At 44.5% G+C, this 24,971-nt stretch overlaps 1 protein-coding gene across 3 annotated transcripts in view; it reads right to left on the bottom strand.

Annotated features, from left to right (window-relative positions):
* LOC138983839 (monocarboxylate transporter 5-like) overlaps positions 1 to 24,971 on the bottom strand; it is a 103,357-nt gene that overhangs the window by 48,463 nt on the left and 29,923 nt on the right. For all 3 annotated transcript variants that reach the window (XM_070357175.1, XM_070357177.1, XM_070357178.1), the window contains one exon: positions 14,629 to 14,901. In XM_070357175.1, coding sequence (XP_070213276.1) covers positions 14,629 to 14,901 — 273 coding nt within the window. The remainder of the gene's footprint in view (positions 1 to 14,628; positions 14,902 to 24,971) is intronic.

The following is a 24,971-nucleotide window of genomic DNA, read 5'->3' as shown; positions in this document are numbered from 1 at the left end:
TAATCTTCTGAACTCTTAATACCCAATTCTGTTCAACAGTTATTGCTCTATCATTATTTACGAAATATATACCTAAAATCTTAATCTTCTCTGTGCACTCAAAGGGCAACTTTTGCTGACCACAATGCTGTCCAATTTTCATTATTTTGGTTTTATTAACATTCAGGGTCAGTCCTGAAAACTTTGCAAACTGTATTATTATATCTTTAACTTTAAAGACATCGAAATGACATTCATTTATCCATTTTTCGGCTGTATAGAGCTTGGTCATGGACAGTTTGTTGCATTCAACGAAGTTCTTCAAGTTGAGCATATTTTCAACATCAAACAATATATCTTTTGAACTAGAAAATGATAAGGAATACACAGTTAATTCAAAGTGTCTTGTTCCAAAAATAAAGAGAGTAGGGGAAGGGCTCCTAATATGGACCACCTCTTGATCTGACAAACTAACAGCGCTAGAGCGCTAAAAACAATTTCATTCGCTGTATTCACCCTCTCTGGATAACTTGCACATGTCAAAACAGTTGCAGAAACACAAACCTCAAAACCGTTAGGCTTTTCTCTTTTTTTCACTTTTGGCAGCGTTCACTCTAAATTTGACGCCTAAAACGGACTCGTTTCTGTCCACAGCCAAAGCTTTTCTCACACAAAAATTGCTATATATGACAGCTAAGACCGTATTTGTTACATTTTAGCAGTTTTGACCCCGAGTTTCTACTGCAAACAAAAAATAATAGCAAAATCTCAAAGTATGTGTGAGTCCCCTAATATGGACCTAGCCCTCGAGCTTTCAAAAAAAAATATCAAATTGTCTTCTTTTTGTGGAAGTTGATAATTTCACTTATTTTCACTCTGTTTTTGATATGCATCTTTAGTTTCTTGGTGTGCTTCAAATAATGCTCTCATCAACCCAAAACAGATAAATCTAAAGCATATTTGAATTAGTCTGACATGCACAATAAGTTGTATCATGTTATTTTGAAGTATAGGGGGCTTTTGACAGTGATTCGTGAAGGCCGCTTCACTGGTCCATATTAGGAGCCTGGGCGCCTAATATATGGACCATTTGTGATTTTTTCTGTATTTAATTTTTGCTGAATGTCAATCAAAGCTATTTCACTCTAATTAGGCCTAACGGTTTACTTAAGAGAGAAGGACTACCAAACACAAAATGAAACTTCTTCGCAAGAAAACAAGCTAGTTATTAGCATGAAACAAAACGTGGTCCATATTAGGAGCCCTTCCCCTAGTTATTTAACAGTTTTCATTTTAAGCAAATTTTGTGTATACAACACGTCAAAACTATATACGTTGGGATACAGGAGGCAATGCGGAATACAATTACAACACTTTTATGATTCGAAATTCAATTTAAACGAAAGTTAAAAAAAAAGTGACACATTTTGAAAAAAAAAGTCATGAACGAACTTTTAAGGTACCATGCTGAAATGCAATCTCCTATTACGGACCAGGTCAAAGATTTTGTGATACAAATTTCAATCAAATTGATGCAAAATTGTGACCGTGACAGTGCCGCCTCAACTTTTGCAAACGGGTAAATGTGACGTCACCAAACTGTCCTATCAAAAAGGCACAAGATAATCCCCTCAATAATACCCATGTCAAATTTCATAAAGATCCATTGGCATTGAGTAGTTTTTGAGACATGCTTTCCTCACACACACAACCGCCCTGATATGGCCCTTCGTGGTCGGCTGGGCGTTAAGCAAACAAACAAACAAACAACCAGACACACACACACACAAACACACTCACACACAAACACACACACACACACACACACACTCACGCACACACACACACACACAAACACACATAGGGGAAGGTCCCCTAACATGGACTATCTCCTGTTCTGACAAACTAACGGTGCTATAACGCTCAAAACAATTTCATTCGCTGCATTTACCCTCTCTGGATAACATGCACATGTCAGAACAGTTGCAGACGTACGAGCCACAAAACGGTCTCTTTAAACGGACCCGTTTCTGTCCTCAGACAAAGCTATTAACACGCAATCATTGCTATATATTTTTTCCTAACTCCCAGGTCCACATATGTGCACACCTGCTAGTGCCTTATCCCCCTTTGTGTGTACACGCAAGCACGGAAACGATTCTGTAATCCATGTCAGAGTTCGGTGGGTTATAAAAACACGAAAAGACCCGGCATGCTTCCCCCGAAATCGGCGTATGCTGCCCGAATGGCGGGGTAAAAACGATCATACACGTAAAAATCCACTCGTGCAAAAACATGAATGAACGTGGGAGTTTCAGCCCATGAACGAAGAAGAAGGAGAGGATTGCTACATATGACAGCTAAGAATGTAAGCCTATTTGTAACTTTTTTGTTGTGTTCTCCCCGAGTTTCTAGCGCAAACAAAAATAATATCAAAGTCTCAAAGTGTGTATGTGTCCCCTAATAATTATGGACCACCTTCAACAAATCGAAGATAGGAAAAGATCAATTCTGGTGTCAGTCATTCATTAAAGATACTGACCTTGTCAAATCAAGGTGCACGGAGCCCCTAGGGCTTTTAGTCATACCTCAGGCAGCTATCCGTTTGAAGAAATATCAAGTTTTATTGACTTGCATCCAAGGAGTCAAGAACTGCGAATTTGTTACGAATTAATCTTGACCTCAAAATGACCTATAACTAGCCCTCGAGCTTTCAAAAAAATATACCAAACAGTCTTCTTCAGATGAAAGTTGATAATTTCGTTTAGTTTCTTTAATTTAGTTTCCTGTTGTGCTACAAATAATGTTCTCGTCGAACCGAAACAGGTTAATATGAAGCATGTTTGAATAAGTCTGACTTACACACTAAGTTTGTATCATGTTATTTTGAAGTTTAGTTTTTTGTTTTTACAGTGATTCGTAAAGGCCTTTTCAGTGGTCCATATATGGACAAGTAGAGACTTTTTCTGTATTTAAATTTTGCTGAATGCCTTTCGGAGCTAATTCGCTCTAATTAGGCCTAACGGTTAACTAAAGAAGGGACAGCTAAAAAGACCACAAAGGAACTTCTTTGCAAGACAACAAGCTGTTGTTGTTGTTTTGTTTTTTTAAGAAAACAAGCTAGTTATCAGCATGAAGTTCAGTCAATACTTGACTGAATGTAAACAAAAAACACGATCTCACCAGAACACACGTCACATGAACTTATTAAATTGAAATTGGCTACCAGGTTCTCAGTCTAGTCCTAAGAAAATTTGACACGACACTTAATTAATGAAGTTTCCTTGATACATACGTGTACACAAACTCACAAGCTTCAAGTATGTTGCAGGTTTTTTGCACTGTTCTTTATATGCACATGAACTTCCAAGTCTAAGGCCCGGCGCTCACCTGTGTAACTTCAGCAGGACAGCACACGCACTGCAGATTTTTGAGGTGATTCTTTTTTTCCCAGCCCGCTGCACGTTGCGTGACAAGAAAACAGGCCAAGTACTCGTCATAATCCGATCGCAGCATGTAGTGTAGTGGCGACTGCGCAGATGTATTTTGCCCTTAACAATTGACTTCGGCTCCACAGTCACGTGTTGAAATATAACCAGTCGCCACCCTGCCATCATTTACATTTGCATTGAAACACACACACACACACACACACACACACACACACACACACACACACACACGAGCGCGCAAGCACGCACGCACGTACACGCACACACACAGACACAAACACACATTCGCACGCACACACACACGCACTCGCACACAAACACACACACACGAGCGCGCACGCACGCACGCACGCACACACACACACACAAACACACATTCGCACGCACACACGCACTCGCACGCACACACGGACACACACACACACACGGACACACACACACACGGACACACACACACGGACACACACACACATACACACACACGCACGCACGCACGCACACACACACACACACACACACACACACGTTTCACACACATCCAGTTTCGCTTCGTGCACCTCGGCCCTGAACAGTTCTGTGGTGATGATAATAAATTATATACTTCATTGTTTACGCGAAAAGGGATGTACCTTAATTTAAACTCGTTCTGGGCTTGAACAGGTAGGACGGTTTGAAGTCCTTAGTCATGACGATATTTGAAGTGTCAGGCACAGGAGGTGTATCAGTAAGCAATACCCCTCCACAATTTGTTTTGAAAAAAAAAGAGAAAAAAAAGAAAAAATTTAAAATTAAAAAGCACTACACGAGTGTTCGTTAGTTTTGGGCTACCTCTCAGTTTCTCGTTCGTTTTAAATTCTCTTCGTTGTGGTACAAGTAGAACAATTTGAGCTTTCGAGTCATTCGGATATTTGAAGAGTGTAGGGCAAAGGAGATATATATCTCTGCTTGCGTAATCTAATGCTCATCCACGGTAAAAACGATACACGGGTGTGGGTTAGTTTGTGTCTGCATGCCACTCAGTTTCTCGTTCGTTTTAAAATCTCTTTGTTGTTTTACAAGTAGGACGGTTTGATTCCCTGAGTCATGTATGTATTTGTGACCCTCCACCACTGACGAAATGAGTCGCATATGTCACCTCGCGCGGTTCTGCGCTTGGCTTAATATTAGTCCGGGGAGTGTCTGGTAACAGTGTGAGGGTCACCTTAGTCACAGGCTTATAACTCAAACAGTTTTCGCTCTTTTCTAAAACGGCTTTCACCACTGGATAGAGCATAAAAGACTCTTTAGGACAATGTAAAAATATGAAAATCATGTGTGATAGGGTGGAGTGGAAGGGGGAAAATAGACCAGGAAGCATAAATTTTCTTTCTTTATTTGGTGTTTAACGTCGTTTTCAACCATGCAAGGTTATATCGCGACGGGGGAAGCATAAATGAGACGCCAAGACAGAGGTTGCGATAACGTGACTTTTAATTAACGTACACCAGAAAGCAGACACCAGAAAGCAGTGTAGTTCCTTCCTCAATATACAGCCGCACACAACTCGTCCGAACTTGAATTACGATCCCGGTCGAAAGTCACTTCGCTGATATAAACCCAGCTCTAAAACGTTTGTTCAACTGAACACACACACACAAAGTCTCTCTAAACAATCCTCGACTGATCACTCCTTCGCCAAAATACAGTTATAATGGCCCAAACTACACTACTTGCATTGATTATTTCAGAAACACAAACATCGTTCAACTACAACTAAAACATCACAATCCAAGATACGCACACTGACACGTCTTCACACTTCGAAATCACACCGGGTACTCTTCTAGCCCACGCTATTATTCTGACTCACGCGCGCACCCGTTCAAACAATCAACCAATAAGAAACCAGCCTCCATACACACCTACAATTAGCTACAACACACAATAATCCTAGCGGGAGACACAACTTGGGTCAGGGGAAGATAATAGACAGGGAGTAAAAGAGAGGGACAACAGTACATGAAATCGCCACACGGCTACACCCCCCCCCAGCTCTATACCAACTGCGTCCTCGCAGGTACAACGCCTCGGGATTAGCTAAAAATGACATCTATAAATCAAACACAAAACAAACACAAGTTCACCCAAGTGAAACAACAAATAAAATCAGAAACGGTAACGGATGACGCGCACAGTACAGTCAACCAACCCATTCATGCAAGACAAAATACAACAGGCAATCAATAATCATAGTGTACACACTGTCTCTTAGCAGAGCACGAACAGTCTCACAAATGACACATTGCCCACATGACAGCAGCACATTGTTAACCTGACTGTTCACTGTAGACGGATGGCGGGGACATGACAGCGGCACACTTATTACTCACACAAGTCCGCCTGTTCAAAATAAATAAAATCAAGTTAATCCCATGACTGCTCAGAACGACGACAATCTCTGCCGTATACGCTGTGAGCGGCGCACAAGCACAGCAGCTGTAGGTGCCTGGGGATCAGGAACTGGTGCAGGGGCTGCTGGCTGCACCGGAAGAGACTGGATGGGTGGGGGGAAGACAGGGCGTGCCATGTAGACAGTGCCTCGATCAGGGAATGTTGGGGTAGCAGGGACTTGGGGTAAAGGGGCAAGATTGAGCATGGAATCCCAAAATGTGACCTGTTGAGTGTCGTGTAGCTGCACGGGGACTGGGGGTGTCACATTCTGATGCTCTTCCTCTGTCTGGCAGCTTTGCTCACGGAGAGGTTGCGTGATGGATGTTGAATGACTCACGCGTTTCTCATTTGGCCGTCTCCATGACAGCGGTTGTTGACCTCCATGACGCTTGGCAGGGCACCTGCTCTGTAGATGGCCGTGGCGGTTACAAAGCCAACAACGTGGCTTCGCGGACGGTTGCTGTTGACGTGAGGCAGCTCGCGGATGTTGGTCCAGGGCAGCTCGAAGCTCTGCTGAGCTGACGGCGAGTTCGTTGACTGGGACTTGCAGCATGCTTAACCCGGCATTTCTCTCTTTGGAAACAAGAGTTGCTTGGTCAGCCACCACATCGACATCTTCCCTCATCCACCTGAGAGCTTCGGCACGGACAGCAGCAAAAGTGACAGCCTCACGCCCTCTCACAAAGCGCAGCAGATCTCGTAGTTGAGGATGCAAAAACAGTCCATCAATGAAATGATCACGGAGAGCATCATCTGTGAATGTATCAGGAACAACAGAATTAATCTTGACATGCAGAGACTGCAAACTGTGGGCGTATGAAAGAAGGCCTTCCTCTTGTCCCTGGTAGCGCGTGAAGAAGGACGAAAGCAGTGAAGAAATGCTGGCCTGGTCTCCAAACGTGTCCTGTAGAATGGTCAGGACTAGGTCAGCCGTAGCTGTCGCCTGAGGGGGGTGCAGGTTAACCTCCTTCCTGGCAGCCCCAGCGAGGGACTGGATCAACCACTCTGCTCCCTCCCCTCCAAGTGCCGCCATGTTGAAGTGGGAAATGACGCGACGTGCCTCGGTGGTGAAATGGTCCAGGTGACAGCCATCATCACCGCTTGTGAAGACAGGAAGCCTGGGAGGAGGAAATACCTGCCAATGGGATCGTGGAGCCACGTCAACCGCCATCTTGGATGTGCGGAGTCCCTCCTACACTGCTTTCTGATGTTAAACTACTGCGTCTCTACTTCCTGAATCCTGCTCGCAGCGCCAGATGTGATAGGGTGGAGTGGAAGGGGGAAAATAGGCCAGGAAGCATAAATGAGACGCCAAGACAGAGGTTGCGATAACGTGACTTTTAATTAACGTACACCAGAAAGCAGACACCAGAAAGCAGTGTAGTTCCTTCCTCAATATACAGCCGCACACAACTCGTCGGAACTTGAATTACGATCCCGGTCGAAAGTCACTTCGCTGATATAAACCCAGCTCTAAAACGTTTGTTCAACTGAACACACACACACAAAGTCTCTCTAAACAATCCTCGACTGATCACTCCTTCGCCAAAATACAGTTATAATGGCCCAAACTACACTACTTGCATTGATTATTTCAGAAACACAAACATCGTTCAACTACAACTAAAACATCACAATCCAAGATACGCACACTGACACGTCTTCACACTTCAAAATCACACCGGGTACTCTTCTAGCCCACGCTATTATTCTGACTCACGCGCGCACCCGTTCAAACAATCAACCAATAAGAAACCAGCCTCCATACACACCTACAATTAGCTACAACACACAATAATCATAGTCCTAGCGGGAGACACAACTTGGGTCAGGGGAAGATAATAGACAGGGAGTAAAAGAGAGGGACAACAGTACATGAAATCGCCACACGGCTACACATGCAAAGGTGACATGCGACTCATTCCGTGGTGGAAGGTCACATTTGGTTAGTGAATGAGTGTAATCTAAAGGAGAAACATATCTCTGTTTTGATGATTTAATGCGTATCCTCAAAAAGAACCCTGCACGAGTGGGCGTTAGTTCTTGTGTGCCAGTTTTACGTTTGCTAATGGGCAGATTATACCTGCGCAGTTTCAGCGGCACAGACGACGCACTGCCTATTATTTATACCGCGATAGGGATTATGACGAGTACTTGGCCTGTTTTTCTTTCATGCAACTTGTAGCGGGCTGGGATAAAGTGCAGTGCGTCGTCGGTCCTGCTGAAGTTACATATGTGAGCGGAGTCCCTAAGCTACTTGGATTAATACCGAGTAGGTGAAACACACCTGTTTTTGTCGTTTCTTTTCTCTCTGATTTAAAGAGATGGCACGGAATTTTGGTCCAAAAACGGTTTTTGGGTTCTCGGCAGTTTTAGGTACTTTGAACACCATAGAATCATTGTGCAATGTAATTTAGTCATTGGCAATATCTTCCTTACCATAAAGTGATCATTTTCCAAGTATTGTATTAACATTTGACACTATTTTGAACACTTTTGACTCTGTTTACTCAGAATCGGTTTTTGAGCATCAGTGCCGTCATTGGGACATATTCATCTTCTTGCTGTTTTTTGTATTTTGAACAGAAATTGTATCTTTGTATCTTATCTGTCCAGTAACAGAGAGACATTTTAAGAATTGCCAAGGAATGATTTTAGAAATTCTGTCATATTACAAAAACGTGCCCTTTTTTCGGAAATTTATGTTGTGCCTATGATATTTACCAGACCAAAAATCTGTTTATAAATTTCAAGAAGTTGTTCTGTTGTTGTACCAAGGGATTTTTTAAGAGTAAAATGAAACATAAAATAAAATAAAACATTCTGCAAAGATCCATCTGTATTTTTCTGGAAGAAGAATCTGTCCCAAAAACTACATGTTTTATCCAAAAAAAAGGTGCAACAAACTTCCATTTTGACCCATAATTCATTCAAATATCACTTTGAAGGACAACAAACTTTTTTTCTGAGGATTTTTATCAAGAACCTTGAAATAAAACTCGAAAAGCTTGCCAAAGTAAAACAAAACAAAAAAATTAATTTCCGCGAATCATGCGCGATTCATACGCAGTTCATTAGTGATAGTGAGCAGATTATACGTGGTTTTCCGTGGACCTTTGCGTGCCTATGCGCTGTAGTGCGTGGTTTGTTAGTGATTTTTGCGTGATCTTTCCGTAGTTCTTGCGCAATTCATCGGTGATTTTCATCGCGTAAATCAGCGAAAATAGTCAAATTCTCGACCGAAAAGCACGCACAACCAAATGTTATGCGTGATTCATGCGTTTACGCGACTTTTGGGCTGTGTGACCGGGCCTTTACAACTTGCTTTTCGAAATTAAATGCATCCAGACAGCGCACGCGCAAATGTGCATTGTAATTGCTGATGTGCGTGTTCGAGTTTATGTATTAGTGTTGGTGTAGAACACACTCACACACACACACACACACACACACACACACACACACACACACACACACACACACACACACACAGAATAAGAGGGGAAAAGAGAGAAAAGAGAAAGAAATAATCCTCCGATTTTAATAATAATCAGCAATCGGTGTTTGGTCTTGTATTAGGACATTTTTTTGTTGGAAATTGCTGTCGTACACTTAGCTTTAAGCGCCCAAGCATACATATTCAAAAGTTCGGCGATTCACATTCATAACAAAACGTCTCACATGATTTTTATATATATATATAAAAAATATATTTTATTTTTATTTTTATATAAATATATATATACAGAACTGTACAATCACGCATACACATGCATGCACGCACGTACGCTCGCTCGCTCGCTCGCTCGATCGCTCACACACGCATAAGCTCAAATAATGACCACATGCGTTTGCCGTATCTGTAGCTAACACAAGGAATATGGGTATCACAAACCCACCCAAAATCTCTCTCTCTCTCTCTCTCTCTCTCTCTCTCTCTCTCTCTCTCTCTCTCTCTCTCTCTCTCTCTCTCTCTCTCTCTCTCTCTCTCTCTCTCTGTGTTTAAAAATCACACATGAGAAGCAATAGTTACCACTTTGAAAATGTCTGCAATAGCTGCAATGCGTTCGCCTGCAGTACATCTTTCTCAGTTCGAAACATGCACACACATTCACACGCACACACACACACACACACACACACACACACACACACACACACACACACACACACACACACACACACACACACAAACACACACACACACACACACACACTCTCTCTCTCTCTCTCTCTCTCTTCATCTTAATCAAATAGAGTGTTTTTTAGGATCTGAGAAGCAAAGGGACATAAGCGCTCTAAATGCATACGGTAGACCACAAGAGTAAGTGAGAGTTATACGGAACCATTCTCCTGGCACCTGAGAGAACAACAAGCATTGAAATGAACAACGAAGTTCTTCATGAAAGACAGAAAAACAAGCATTGAAATGAACAACGAAGTTCTTCATGAAAGACAGAAAAACAAGCATTGAAATGAACAACGACGTTCTTCATGAAAGACAGAACAACAAGCATTGAAATGAGCAAGCGACTCTCGTCATCAATGAAAGGATGGAAATTGCTTGTTCATTTCAATGCTTATGACATTCATTCTCTCAGGTGCCAGGAGATTGGTTCCGCATAACTCTCACTTGCTGTGGTTGCACATGTTGTAAGCATTCAGACCGCGTACGTCCCTTTGTTTCTCGCATCAGTCATGACTTGCGTGTCGTATTGAAGCTCACTCTAATTCATAAACCCTTGGGCTTCTTACCTTAGAGGGAAGTCGCATGGGCCACCCCGGCAAGGACCACAAAGTGACAGCTACCACCTCCCCAGCCTAGGACACAGCGCAGCGAATTGCCGACAAAACGGTAGGCCCCACCTTCAACAGCCCGTTCCCTCAGCTAGATTCCAATAAGTGCGAATTTCTCGGAAATAGTGATTCCATTAATGCTAAATCTCAAATGTGGCACAAGGTGCTAGAAGGCGATCACGACAAAACCTTTTTATTAGATGGCATAAGAAACGGTTTCCGTGTAACAGAAGAGAGTAGGGCAGGCGTACTAGACGTAGAGCAAACAAACCATAGGTCATCGAACGAACACCATAAAGCTGTGGAAAAAGAGCTATTAGATCAGATAGAAAAAGGTTATTACATTGTAGCTAGTAGAAAACCAACTGTGGTAAGCGCTATCGCTGCGATTCCCAAGGATGATGGCAGCATCAGGTTGATCCATGACGCTAGCAAACCCACAGGTAGGGCAATGAACGACTATTCTATACCTGAGTCAGCTAAATTTCAAACCGTATCTGACGCGTGCGCCGTAGCGAAGACAGGGTATTGGTGTGCAAAAGTAGACTTGCAGTCCGCCTATCGGTCAGTATGCATCAGTCCGGACGATTATTGTATGACTGGGCTGAAATGGCATTTCACAGGTGAAAAGAAACCTACTTATCTCTTTGACAGTCGGCTGCCTTTTGGCAGCAATGTAGGGCCATCACACTTCCATCGCCTGTCGCAAGCTATTCGCAGATGCATGGCACGGAAAGGCATGCCAGGTGTGTTAGCGTATATTGATGATTTTCTACTGGTAGCAGCTACCAGACAAGAGTGCAATGACATGTTACTGTCTTTAATTAGATTATTGAGGGAACTGGGTTTCAACATTAGCTGGAAGAAGGTGGTGGGGCCTACTCAACGTATCACGTTTCTCGGTGTCGACATCGACACGCGAAACAACACCCTGTCACTTGGAAGTGACAAGTTGCAGCAACTGCGGCAGCGACTCCTCCAGATCCGAGGAAAGAAGCGCGCGACAAAAACTCAGCTACAAAGCATAGGGCCTTAATTGGGCCTGTCAGGCTGTCAGAGGAGGAAAATTCTTTCTGCGGCGGATACTGGACACGATTAAACCCCTTCAGCAGCAGCGACACAAAGCGAAACTATCTGGCGAATTTCATAAGGATGTACAATGGTGGCTTTCATTTATCCATGTATTTAACGGCACAGTATATTATTTTCACAATGCAAAACAGCATGTTCATGTAGATGCATGTAATATTGCAGCGGGTGCCTTTTGGCAAGGTGACTGGCAGTACACCATCTTTGAAAAAGACATGCAGGCAGCAAAGGAGCTACATATTAACTATAAAGAAGTGTGCGCTGTGGTGCAAGCAGTGACACGATGGGCTCCGATGTGGTGCGGACAAGAAGTGATTATTCATACCGATAGTACTGTCGCAAAAGCTATCATTAATAAGGGCAGATCGACTAATAAGTATGTGAACAGTCTGCTCCGTAAAATGGCGTGGGAATGTGCAAAAGTGAACTGCAAAATCGCGGCGATACATGTGGCTGGTAGTGTAAACATCATGGCTGACACAATTTCCCGCCTCCATGAGCCCAGACGGCGCGAAGACTTAGTGCGTCTGTTGACATTCTGGCACCGGGGGAGACCCCCCGACATCAACCTGTGTGACCATATGTCTGACCAAGCCCTGTTGTTCCTTGTTTTTCAGACCAGCAGCCCCCATTAGGGGCGCAACTGACGGCAGAAGTGTTGGATTACAGAGCAAGTGCCTTTTCTGATAACACTAGGAAGACTTACCGCACCCACCTTACCTCGTATTTACGTTTCTGTGCGGAGATGGACATAATGCCAGTGCCTGTGAACGAGCAGACTGTTGCGCAATACGCAGCGTACCTAGCCCGACGTTTGAAACCGTCCTCCATCAAGCAATACATCAACATTATTCGCATTCTTCATCTTGAAAGCGGCTTGCCGCACCCATTCAGGGACTCGTGGTACGTCCAGACAACACTTAAGGGCATCGAAAAATGCAAGGGGTGTGCCACTGATAAGAAAACCCCAATCACCCCTGAATTACTACACATAATAAAAAGCCAGCTGGACCTTGAGTGTAGGCAAGATATTGTGTTCTGGGCTGCGTGTTTGGTGGTTTTTTTTCGGAGTTCTCCGGAGATCGAACTTGTTTCAGGACAACGGGAACTTCGATCCTTGTAAGCAGCTCACAAGAGACCAGGTGGTTATTCTGGGTACGGGCATGTCGGTAACGCTCCAATGGAGCAAAACGATTCAGCGTAAAGAGCGCTCTGTTGAAATTAAGCTCCCGGCAATGTCACTCCATCCCTTGTGTCCAGTGTCTGCCGTGACCGCTGTGTTACCTTTGTTGGGGCCGATGGACCCCAAGGCGCAGGTCTTCCCGATGAAAGGATCAGACTTTAATAAGAAACTGCGCTTGACTACCGCTGTTGCTGGGGGAAACTTCTCCAGCCACAGCTTTCGGCGGGGTGGTGCCGCGTGGGCGTTGAGTTGTGGTGTGCCGGGGGAAATTGTCAAGGTGATGGGGGATTGGAAAAGCAACGCGTACTTAGGCTACTTAGACCAGCTGCCACAAAAGATCATCTTACAGATCACATGTAGCCCAGGCAACTCCTTCATGTATAACATCACAACAATCCTAAACCTCCCACCTCTAACCTAGTATACTGTCTTTAGTTGGGCTGAATAACGAGTAGTACCTCTAATTTGGGACTTATCACTGCACAATGATATCTCTCATTGTCAGATGGTATTCTCTTGAATAAACTGCCCTCGTTATTTGCCCAATTCAATACATGACTTGGCTATGTGTGATGTATGTGCGCACGAGAGTGATTGCGTGTGTGTCAGGTGTATGTGAGTGTGTGCGCGCGCAGGTGTGTGAGTATAACTGTAAGTAATAAGAGGGAGAGAAAGAGGAGTGTCATTTCTTTGGGATTATCGTGTGCTCTTGATTTGCGCCAGGGGGGGGGGGGGCGATAAGTGAGTAGTTTAAATTGAGGATGAAAGTCGCTTGCTCATTTCAATGCTTGTTATTCTCTCAGAAGCCAGGAGAATGGTTCCGAATAACTCTTACTTACTCTATTACACACTCTATTATCCCAATGCTGGAACATTTCGGTCGCTTCCTCCCAATGGAAAGCTAGCAGCAACAAGAGTCGCGCTACCCAGGTGTGCACGTGCGTGTTTAGGTGCAATCAGCCACCTATGGCAGAAGGACCGAGGCCGGTCTGTTACGTGCCACTGTTGTGACACGAGGGTGGGACATGGATACCGTCTGCACATAAAGTTTGGGTATGGTTTACTTTGAGCAGGTCGGTTTCAGTTTTAATAAACAATTCTAGAGAATATCTTATATTTGAGTCTTTCGTGTTTTAGACATTGATGCATTTAATAGTTTTAACGAGTTGCCTTTTGTTTTATCATTCTGGTGTTTATCTAGATGTGCTGTGTATCTTATAAGAAGTTCTTAAAAGTTCGAAGTTATTTTAGCATATAGGTTTTTTATGGTCTTAACAGTTAAACATGTATTACGTTATCATTAAGATTCATGCTTTGTTAGCACTAAGCAGTTGTTTTAATCAGTCTGGTTTTCTCTTGTTTTCATCTTATGAACATTCTAAATGTTAGACTAACTTATTGTCTTGTACAAAATAACAACTGTGTTAATGGTGCTATACTGAATGAAAGAGTGTGACATGAAGTTCTTGTACATCATTGTAAAGAGTGTGAATGACGTTTTAGTTTAGATGTCAAGCGCTTAGAGCAAGCCTTTTTAACGAAAGTTTTTGATTTAGCGCTATATAAATGTTCTTCTTCTTATTATTATTATAAAGTTGACCTGTGTCCGTCCCGGTCTGGATTCGAACCCGTGACCCTAGGAACAGAAATCCAGTGCCGCTCTACCAACTGAGCTACGTACCCGGCCCCCATTCTCACCATCTTTGGCTTTATTCCGTCCCCTCCTCCGATACTGATGCAGAGGTCTAAGAAGACAGGCCGCCGCCACCACGTTTAAGTAAACCGCTCCCAGCACCAGCAGAGCTCCGCGCACACCGTATTCCGTCAACAGCGCATTCGTCAAGATGGGCATGAGAATCGAGCCGAAGTTACCCCCCAGTATGTTGACGGCCATGGCCAATGAGCGACGTTTGCGGAAGTACTTGTTGACGATGACGAAGGATGGCCCCATGATCATGGCTTTGGCAATGCCTGGGAGAATAGGCGATGTTCGAAAATGTCTCTGTCAAGATTGTATGGGTTGTCCTATACAATTGTAGTTATAATCGTTTACAGGCAGGCAGGGTGTACCGACATTTTTTCCCCATTTTTATGTAATATTTTAATGGACAATAAAGTGCTGTTATTGTTATTGTTATTGTTCACGAGTTGCTTTCACTTGTATCCATAGTGTAACCGAGTGCCGTAACACTACGATCACCTCGGGAGGCGAAGTGCAATCAAACATGATTGAAAATGTTAGGGCTAATATCTTAGCCCTATAAAAACTGTTATGCAAAGCCGAAGGTTTCCATGAACATACAGACAAGTTAAAATTAATATTAAAAGTCCTACGGTTTTGAGCCATTAAGGACTTGAGTGTTTGTCCGCTTTCAAAAAGAGGAAAGAAAGAAACAAAAAATAAGGAGAGGAGGGCAGGGGGTGGGGTTGAGTTGATAATGCTCTGTGGAATTTGTTAAAATGAAAAGTAGTTAAGATGTTTCTTGGTAAGAATTATAAGTCTGTATTCTATATCTTGAATAACGGGCTTGTAATATTATTTTTTTTTTATTTCAAATCGAGTTAAAAAGTGGAACCTTTCAGGATCACCAATAAAACCAAATAGATGAGCAAGTAAGAGGAACACGAACAATAAATCTCAAAACTTTTTACAAATAAAAGGATTAAGATGTAAGCCACGAAGGCCGTGGTAATAAAAACAATATGTACAGTTTGGCGACTAGTGGGCCTTGGGTGAGGATATGTTGTCTAGAAGGTAGTCGCTGGAATCAGGAGGGATGGCGGGAGCCACTCGACCTCAAACTGAAACAGCCCCATGTCCGAGTCCCTGACCAGTCGGCACAGCAGCAAGCTGTGTGACCAGCCTAGAGAACTGCTACTGCGCAGATAATCCTGGGGACTCAGACCATGGAGCTGCATATGGTCATATAAGGTTTTAAAGGTAATTCTATTTGTAGCGCATGGAGCGAAAATGTGTTGAAATGAATAGGGTTCTCCACAATGGCAGGACTTGTTAAAGATATGGAAGCGGCAGCCGCCGGCACGGAGGCGTCTGAAGATAGTGAGGAGGTTTGTTGGGAGATCGGGGTGTAGATCGTTCATATCAATGGGTTGATAGGACAGAGATGTTACGTACTGACTTCGAATGAGTTTACGGATTTTACTGTAGAACTCGGTTACTGAGTAGCCGATGTTAGTGTTAGCTGGGCTAGATTCTGCCGCTTCTTTGGCAGCGACATCCGCCAGTTCATTTCCCCGGACCCCTACGTGAGAGGGGACCCAGAGAAATGATACGGATGTGCCGGATGAGATTAACTGGTGACATATAAAGAGGATTTCTCTTTGTAGCTCTGCCCGATTTGATGTGTTTCGATGCAGAGCTTGTAATGAAGAGCGCGAGTCAGAGCAGAAAACTACCGCACGCGGTGTGACTGGGAGGTCATTTATAAAAGTGCATGCCATGAGCAAGGCAAATAGCTCGGCTGAGAATATGGAGATGTCTTTATTAAGAGTATATTTCCTTGAGATTTTGAGATCTGGGATCACAAAGGCGCAGCCAACGCTGCCGTCTGCAAATTTGGATCCGTCAGTAAAGACTTTTAAATGCTCCGAGAATTTGTAGTTTAGGGTTTCTTTTGTAACAGTAGCTAGGTAGACGGGGTTATCTTTTTTGGTAGTATTATCTTCACTGTCGTATATGATAGTAGGGGTTTCCTCAAGCCAAGGCGGGTAGGAGGGCGGGGGGACCCTGGCCAGCTCACTGACCTTCACCCCGCTATCGGCTAGAATGCGGTTTACTGTGTCGGATAAGGGTAGCGTTTTGGCCAAGAGTTGAGTGCTATGTTTGGTGTTGGCCTCATAATTTTGGTGCTGAGGAAAAAAGTCAGTCAGGACCTCGCAGGCAGAGTTCTCTACCGCGTGGGCTCTGACAGCATACTGAGCTGAACGGAGTTTTATCTCATCCACAAGGGGCAGCCACCCACACTCGCTGTAGACTCGACTCTTACTCGCTTGTTGGGAGAGTCCCAGAGCTATTTTGAGCGCCCTGCACTCTATAATAGCCAGTTTTTTCATGAGCGCCGGGCGCGTCGCGAAATAAGCTTCGCACCCGTAAAGGAGGCGGGAGCGAATTAATGCCCGCACTACCTCTGTGACACACTTACGCCCTCTGGCCCAGGATTGGGACGCCAGGTAGCGTATGATATAAAGATCCTTGTTGGCCTTATTGATCAGATGTTCGATATGACTGGTCCAGTTAAGTCGGGTATCGATGATAACGCCGAGGAACTTAACTTCTGAGCTCGGTTTGATAATATCACAACCTATCTTTATACTGCAGTTCCTGTACAGTTGTCTACGGGAGACAACAAGAAAGACTGTTTTATTTGAGGCTAGTTGGAAGCCGTTGGTGTACATATATTGACAGAGGTTGTCGATTTTAGTTTGGTAAGAAGATAAGTCAACAGTGTTGGTAACTCTGTTATGGCGTGGTCTATTAGTGTCTATTAAGGCGAGGTCGTCCGCATACAGAAGTACACTGGCACCGTCAACCTTAACAGAAGTAATGTCATAAAGCATGATGCTGAATAAGTTTGGCGCGATGATACTGCCCTGGGGAACCCCCATGTCCAGCGCATGGGTTTCGGACACCGAAGAGCCCACCCGGACAGACATCTTGCGATTGCTGATGAAGTTTTTGATGAATTGGTACATGTGGCCAGAGACACCGATTCTGCCGAGTTTTAGGAGTAGACGAGCATGCCAGACGCTGTCGTACGCAGATTTAATATCAAAGAAGGTTCCAAGAAGAGAATTATTACTATGTGCCAAGGTCTTTTTGATTTTTTCAGTGACGTGCACAATGTGGTCCGCACACGAACGACCTTGCCTAAAACCTGCCTGGCATGTAGGAATGATATTGTGTTTATTGAGGTGGAACTCCAGCCTCTGGTTCACCACACGCTCAAAGATCTTGCTGAGGTGGGGGGTTAGTGATATGGGGCGGTAACTGCCAGGTAGATTGCCCGGTTTTCCGCTCTTCAATACTGCTACTACTTGTGAGTCTGACCACGCTGCGGGGATAGTATCCTTTAACCAGCATAGATTAAAAAACTGAGTGAGCAACTTAACAAAGTTAGGTGGTAGATGTTTTATCATGTGATATGATATTGGGTCTAAACCTGTGGATTTTTTTGGGTCTTTCACAGAAGAGATGGCGTTTTGGACTTCTTTTGCCTTAAACATGCAGTTTATAGGCAACTGGTTGTCATCTGGGGGGTATGTGAAACCCTTCTCCTGATCTAACCTATAATTGAGTCGTTCAGTATCTAGGGATTTTGATTGACTATTTTTGGCAAAGGTATCTGCTAATAGGTTTGCCTTTTCAGAGTCAGTTGTGGTCATTTTATCACCCGATAGTAGTGGCTTTTCTTTAGTTCTGTATCTACATTTAAATCTGCGGATTTTCTTCCAGATTTTGCCACAGTCTTTGTAATCTTTAGTTTCTTTGTGGACAAAGTTTTCCCAGTTTTGAAGTTTAGCCTCAGCGGTGATCTGGTTAAATTGTATTTCAGCTGACTTCATATTCGTGAAGTTAGCGTCTGAGCAGTGCCTGAGATATGTCCTAATGTGATATCGCTTGTTTGCCAAGGCTTCATCACAGTCTGCATTCCACCACTCATTCCTTTTGGCCTTACAGTTAGGATTTACTGATTTAAGCGGAATGTGATTATTGGCAGCAGTGAGTATACATTGACGTATGTTATTGTAAGAGGCTTCGATGTCATCCGTAAGGAGAGTTTCCTCCCTGACACCCTCGAGCTCCGCACGGAAGCTGTCCCAATTTGCCTGTTTGTAATTGTACTTTTTTCTGACCTCCGAGTTATTGCGATTAGGGGCGAAGTGGCGGAAGGTAAGAACAATGGGTAAGTGATCGGAGCCGAGGGCGTCCGGGAAAACGTTCCAGTCGATGTCAGTGACTATGGCATTTGAGCAAAGGGAGAGATCGATTGCTGACGGGGAATGGTCAGCTCTGTCTGGAAGTCTGGTTGCCGAGCCATCGTTTAGTATACAAAAGTCAGTTTCCAAAATGACGTCAGCGAGGTTGCTATTGGCATGTTTGTATCTAGGGTTAGCAGAGTCCCACAGAGGGTGGTGATTATTAAAATCACCCATCACGCACCAGTGTGCCCTGCCATGATCCAGGGATTTTAGCCAGTCGGTAGTTCCTTTTTTATTACACCCGTGGGGGTAATATATGTTAACTATGTTGAGGTTTTTGGATCCTTTTATTTCGATTTCAACAGCACATGTACTGAGATTTTCTGAACTAGGGATGAGAGGTGCAAAGGGTTTGTAATTTAAGGAAGACTTTAGATAAATAGCTGTTTGAATGAGTTGCCCTGAGCCCTTTTGCTCTACTATGGGAGGGAAGTCAAAACCATCTATAGAAGGCAGTAGGGAGCGTTTTCTCTTGACTGACTGGATAACTAAGATGTCAGCAGAGTGATTTGATATATAATTATATAGCTGAGAGAAGTTAGAGTTGATAGAGCGACAGTTCCACTGTAATATGATAAATCCGTGACCGCTTTCACCTTGTTCAGCCATTTTAACACGCACAAAGAAGGTAAGTTAAAGGGCAGATTTAAAATAGGTTAAAAAGTGGTTTTAACAGCTTTCATATCCGTCACGGACAACTGCTTGGCACCAGCAAGAGCGCCCAGCGCCAGAGTGGCGCCGCCCGGAATGAAGCGTTCAACCTTGGTGTTGGAGAGTTGTGTGTATGTAGCTGAGAGGGAGTCGATCAGGTCGAGAGGACTCTGCATCTGTCTGGCCTTAACCATGAAGCCGAGGCACTGCTCGATGAAACCTTGAAGGCCTCTTTGTTGTTCATTTAAATTTGCATATTGCTCTCCTGTTTTTAGCTTATCTAGTGCAGCGTCGGCTAGCTCAAGCTCTGCCTTCTCCTGCTCCTCCCTCATCTGCTGCTTTATTTCCTGTTCAGTTTTAAGTCTGTATTCTCTGAATCTCTGGGCCAATCCCTCCTCCATTCTCCCCATCAACCTCTCGAAGAGCTGCTCTTCTTTCGAGTCCTCCTTCCTGTTCTGGGCTTTGCGTAGGAGGGAGGCCTTTAACCCGGGGGTCCCATGAAGCGGCGCCTCTGCCCGAGCCGTCTGAGACTTACAGGGCGCCTGGGGGCCAGGATTTGGATTTTGCGAAGTTGTTTGGTGCTTCGCGGTTGCAGCAGAACTGTCCGCATGAACTGGAAGGAGTGTATTGTCATGTTCGGTCATTTTGTTTTTGATTTCTTGTATTTTATTTACTTGCCCACCCAGGGGGGGTCTCTGGACAGCCAAAGAGTACCCGGACCGGGGGGTTGAGGTCCGCCGGATCGGTTGCGGAGGGGGACGCCAGAAGGAGTCCCTCATTTCCGCTGGGGCAGTCGCTGTTTTATTTTGTTGTTTGGCGAGCTCGCGCCGCGCCCGATCCAGGGCCTCAGAATATGGTATGTATGCTGCCGACCTGATCTTATTGGCCTGCAGCCTCAGTCTCATTTCCGGGCATCCAAGATAAGCGGCGGAATGCTCGCCCTTGCAGTTTACGCAATGTTTGGCCTTGGTGCACGTCGCTCCGTCGTGGCCCTTGGAGCCACATCGGGGGCAGATCTGCACTTTTGATTTGCATTGTTGTTTTAGGTGCGATAGTCTCTGGCACTTCGTACAGCGCCGCACTGGAGGAGTGTAGGGTTCGACGCCGTACACCTCACTCTCCAGAACGACGCTGTCTGGAAGAATTGCCGTTGTAAACGTGACACGGACCGCCTGAGACGGTTTCCCATCCCTAAGGAGAAGACGGCGAAAAGATCGAACCGAGGAGGGGCCCTTTTCTACAAGACTCCCATCCTCCATCCGGACGCGCACGCCCACTGCCATCTCAGACAGGTCTGTTCCTGAATGTATTGTGGGTATGCGTTTAATGACACCTTCGGTTGTTACCTCCGGACGGTGGCATTTCACTTTGATGCCGCCGATCGAGTCCAGCCTCAATAGCTTGTTTTGTTGTGATGCTGAGGAGCACCCTACCAGGACGCTCCCAGCTGCCAGCATGCGTATTTCTTTGACCTCGCCGATGGCAAGGTCAAAAGTTTTTTTCCTCCTGAGGCCGAGTCCCTGCAATGTTGCAGGGCCCTCCTTCAGGTCCTGCACCACCACGGGGAACTCTAAGAAGGAGGGAGGAGGTTGCTTGGGTTGGTAAAGAAGTTTTCTTCGGGGTCTTTGTTTTGTGTGTGTGTGTGTATTGGCAGGTGGTAGTGGCTGTTGAGTTGTCTGGTTTTCTTGTGATTCAGTTAGGGGTTGGGAGGTGTCGACCCCCCGGGCAGATGTTGCATGGGAAATACCTGTGTTTCCCTGAAGAGGGGGACCCTCGCAGAGGACCTTTTGCTTCTTTTTCTTTTTGGGCTTCTTACGATTGACTTCGGTGAAGTCTTCCTCAAAATGATCAGTAATCTGAGAGCGTGGGGGGCTATCCCGGAAGAGAAGAGATTCCGGAGAGCTCTGCCCCCCCTCAGGGTCGTCCTCCCGCAATCTCTTTCTCTTGAAAGGAGAAGATATGCTGGTTTTCTCATTGGTGATTGCTTTATTAAGCTGTTTGGATTTTGGGGACTGACCAGTCCGGCTGGCCCGGTCAGTCTCATTCAGTGATTCCATGGGAATATCTGGGGCGCGGTCAGAACCGCTTGCTGTTTGGTCCATATTAAGGGACCAATCTTGCTCCCTCAGAGCAGTGGTGTCCGTTGGAAGGTAGTTATCTACCCAGATGAACGTTTCCCGCCTATCAGCAAAGGTGGTGTTTGGCAGTTTGTGTTTAGCAACTTGGCTCATCACTTACAAGGTACGGTACGGTCACCAAGAAAAAACAAGCCAAACAGCTCAGGGTTAAAAAGGCAGGATAAAAGCAGGGTAACAAAAGCGTCCCTAGACAAAGAGTGAGCTGAAGCTCACCCCTCTAGCGACTTTCACTTCTCTCCCGAGAAACACGAGGACTCCTGCAGGGCGAGTGGGAACGCCACCAAGGGCAGCTAGCCCCCTTTCTGGACCCACGCCAAGAGCAGAGGGAGCTGTGTCGTGTGTTTAAGACACAACGAAAATGTGATTGTCCCCCTTTACCCTCAGGAATTCGGGAGAAAATCGCTATTTGAGCACTGACTTGGCTATGTAAGCTCGAGGTGCGTTAAAGCAGTCGCTATGTAATCAGCATGTTTGCTTGTGAAAGAACGCACTCTACGGGCCAGCAACTGCAGTGAATTACTCGTGCTGAGTGTGACATGACATGCACGTGACAGAACACGACATGACATGACATACAGACAATCGGAAACCACCAAACCCCATCACAAACAGAATTCCACAATCCACCGGTGTTGACTTAAAGGTCAACAACTCGGGTGCAGAGTCTGCTGTGAAAGGAGCGGTAGCCTCCCCTGTCACAATCGCCCCCGTTTGAATGAACTTCGTCCCGAAGTTCCGAACCGGGGGACCACTGTCCATCCCAAGTTCGCAGAATGGGAACAGCAGGAAAATGTTCAGTGGTCATATTATGCCATTACCTGAACATATCATGCCGAGTCCCATCCCTGCTCGCAAGCGCCAGATGTAACCGAGTGCCGTAACACTACGATCACCTCGGGAGGCGAAGTGCAATCAAACAGGATTGAAAATGTTAGGGCTAATTTCTTAGCCCTATAAAAACTGTTATGCAAACCCGAAGGTTTCCATGAACATACAGACAATAATGATGATGATAAAATCGTTTATTTAACGTCACTCTGTAAAAACATTGGCGACATTTGTCTTAGATTAAGAACACACACAGGCACGCACACAAACTTTCCCTTTATGTACAGTGGTTCACCACCCTCCCGCCCCCCGCACACTCTCGCTCATCTAATTAAAAAGTGTGTTAAGAGATACTTGGATATAAAATGGTATTTTTAAAAGTTCTGATAAAAATATATAGTAGCTGTATGAGAAGCAATGGCGTCAGCCGCAGCAATGTCTCTTCATATCCAGGGACCAAGTGGGTGCGTGTGCATAAGTCCAGCGATAAGTTTGGGACCTTGCCACCCAAGGTCTTTATTAAAACTTAAAAGATAGCTTAATTTTTCCTTTGAGGTATTTGGCAGGATATTTCTATTTGAGTTTATAAACTGAGTCAGGGGTTGAAAGTGGCATGAGTTCAAATCACACTCCAAAGTCAAATGAGCAATGGTGAGGTCGGATTGACAGGTGCATTTAAGCTCTAGAAATTGGTAGTTCCCAGCTTCTGCCCTTAGGCGGTTAATCCTTTTTATTACACGTGGGCATGCATTATAGGTGTTCATCTGTTTTGATGGGGCTTCCCGAATGAGCCAGCCACACGTAAGTGTAGCCTATGCGATGCTAACTTTTGTCTGTCTGTGCGTGCGTGTGTGTGTGTGTGTGATAGAAACTTTAACATTTCCGAGTCTATGGATAAAGCTCGCATAAGAAGATTACGTCTCGGTCAAAAGTGTTTGACGTGTGTGATAGAAACTTTAACATTTGAAGACGTCACATTATGATGTAAGAGGGTTAGACGTTGACCACGCGAAGGAATTACTGAAAGTCTCGGTCATTGTTATTGTGAGCGGGCCGAGACTAGTTGGCAGATCTAGTGTCTCGCTTTCTTGCACAGTTTCACCTATGCTTACTGTGTGTGTGTGTGTATGTGTGACGGAGTGATTGAGTTTGTGTTACTGTTTGTCGATTTCTTACGTGAGCCTTGAAGGCTTCGCCTCTTGACTTTCTTTTCTGTCATTTCTCCTTTCATATTTTGCATTTTTTGGCTGATGAAGATATCCGTCGAAACCCGAATCCTTGTTCGTTTTTTCATTTAGTCAAGTTTTGACAAGGACGGGGAATCGACACGAGGGTGGTGGTGCATATATGTGTGTGTGTGTGTGTGTGTGTGTGTGTGTGTGTGTGTGTGTGTGTGTGTGTGTGTGTGTGTGTGTGTGTGTGTGTGTGTCTGTGTGTGTCTGTGTGTGTGTGTGTGTGTGTGTGTGTAGAGTGTTTCAGAAAAAACTACGAGACCGATCTTCATGGAACTTCACATGAAAGTTCCCGAGAATGATATCCTCGGACGTTTTTTTCAATTTTTTGATGACGTCATAACCAGCTTTTGGGTAAAGTTGAGGCGGCACTGTCACACCCACACTTTTTTATATAAAATTGATGGAAATGTTGATCACGCAATCTTCGACAAAACCCGGACTATGGGTTTGCATTTCAGCTTGGAAGCTTAATAACTAATTAATGAGTTTGGCCATTAAAAATCGCAAGATTCTAATAAAATCAAAACTGTTAGTAATCGATCTAAAAATGATTTCATCTTATCCTTTATCATCTCCGGATTCCAAAAACATATACAGGGTGGTCAAAAAAAGCGCCCTATTTTCTTTTTGATCTCATTTTTGACTGCGAAGAGAGATTTAGAAAATGTGTTCACCAAGCAATAGCAGAATGATGTGAGATTATGTCTTGCAAATTTGGTAGACATTTGTCTGTTCTTAGTAGTTGATAATATAATATAAATAACATAATAGTAATAATAATGACAACTTTTATAGCGCGAACCACAGTAAACTATGCTCTCTCCGCGCTTTACATATTAACTATGAATAAAACCATTCTATTCAAACATCAAATACATAGCCTATACATTTTACCAAAATAACGTAACAGTAAATTTACATCAACACATGATCAACTTATGCTCTAACCAGGCTCCTCTTCCCTGGTGATAGACTCATTTCACGACGCACTGACTTCCCTTGGCCACCCTTCTTCCCTGATCTCAACCCACCCGACTACTTTCCGTAGGGGCACCTCAAGGACAGGATATACAGCAACAATCCCCAGACCCTGGCAGCTCTGTAGGACGACAGCAGAAGGGACATCACGCGCATACCAGCTGCCAGCTGACATGATTGGACGAGCCATGGACAATTTCAACGTTCGTGT

Source organism: Littorina saxatilis, linkage group LG13, assembly GCF_037325665.1.
Source record: "Littorina saxatilis isolate snail1 linkage group LG13, US_GU_Lsax_2.0, whole genome shotgun sequence".
NCBI lineage: Eukaryota > Metazoa > Mollusca > Gastropoda > Littorinimorpha > Littorinidae > Littorina > Littorina saxatilis.
Note: the sequence above shows the minus strand (reverse complement) of the source record. Positions and strands in the feature narration are given on the sequence as shown.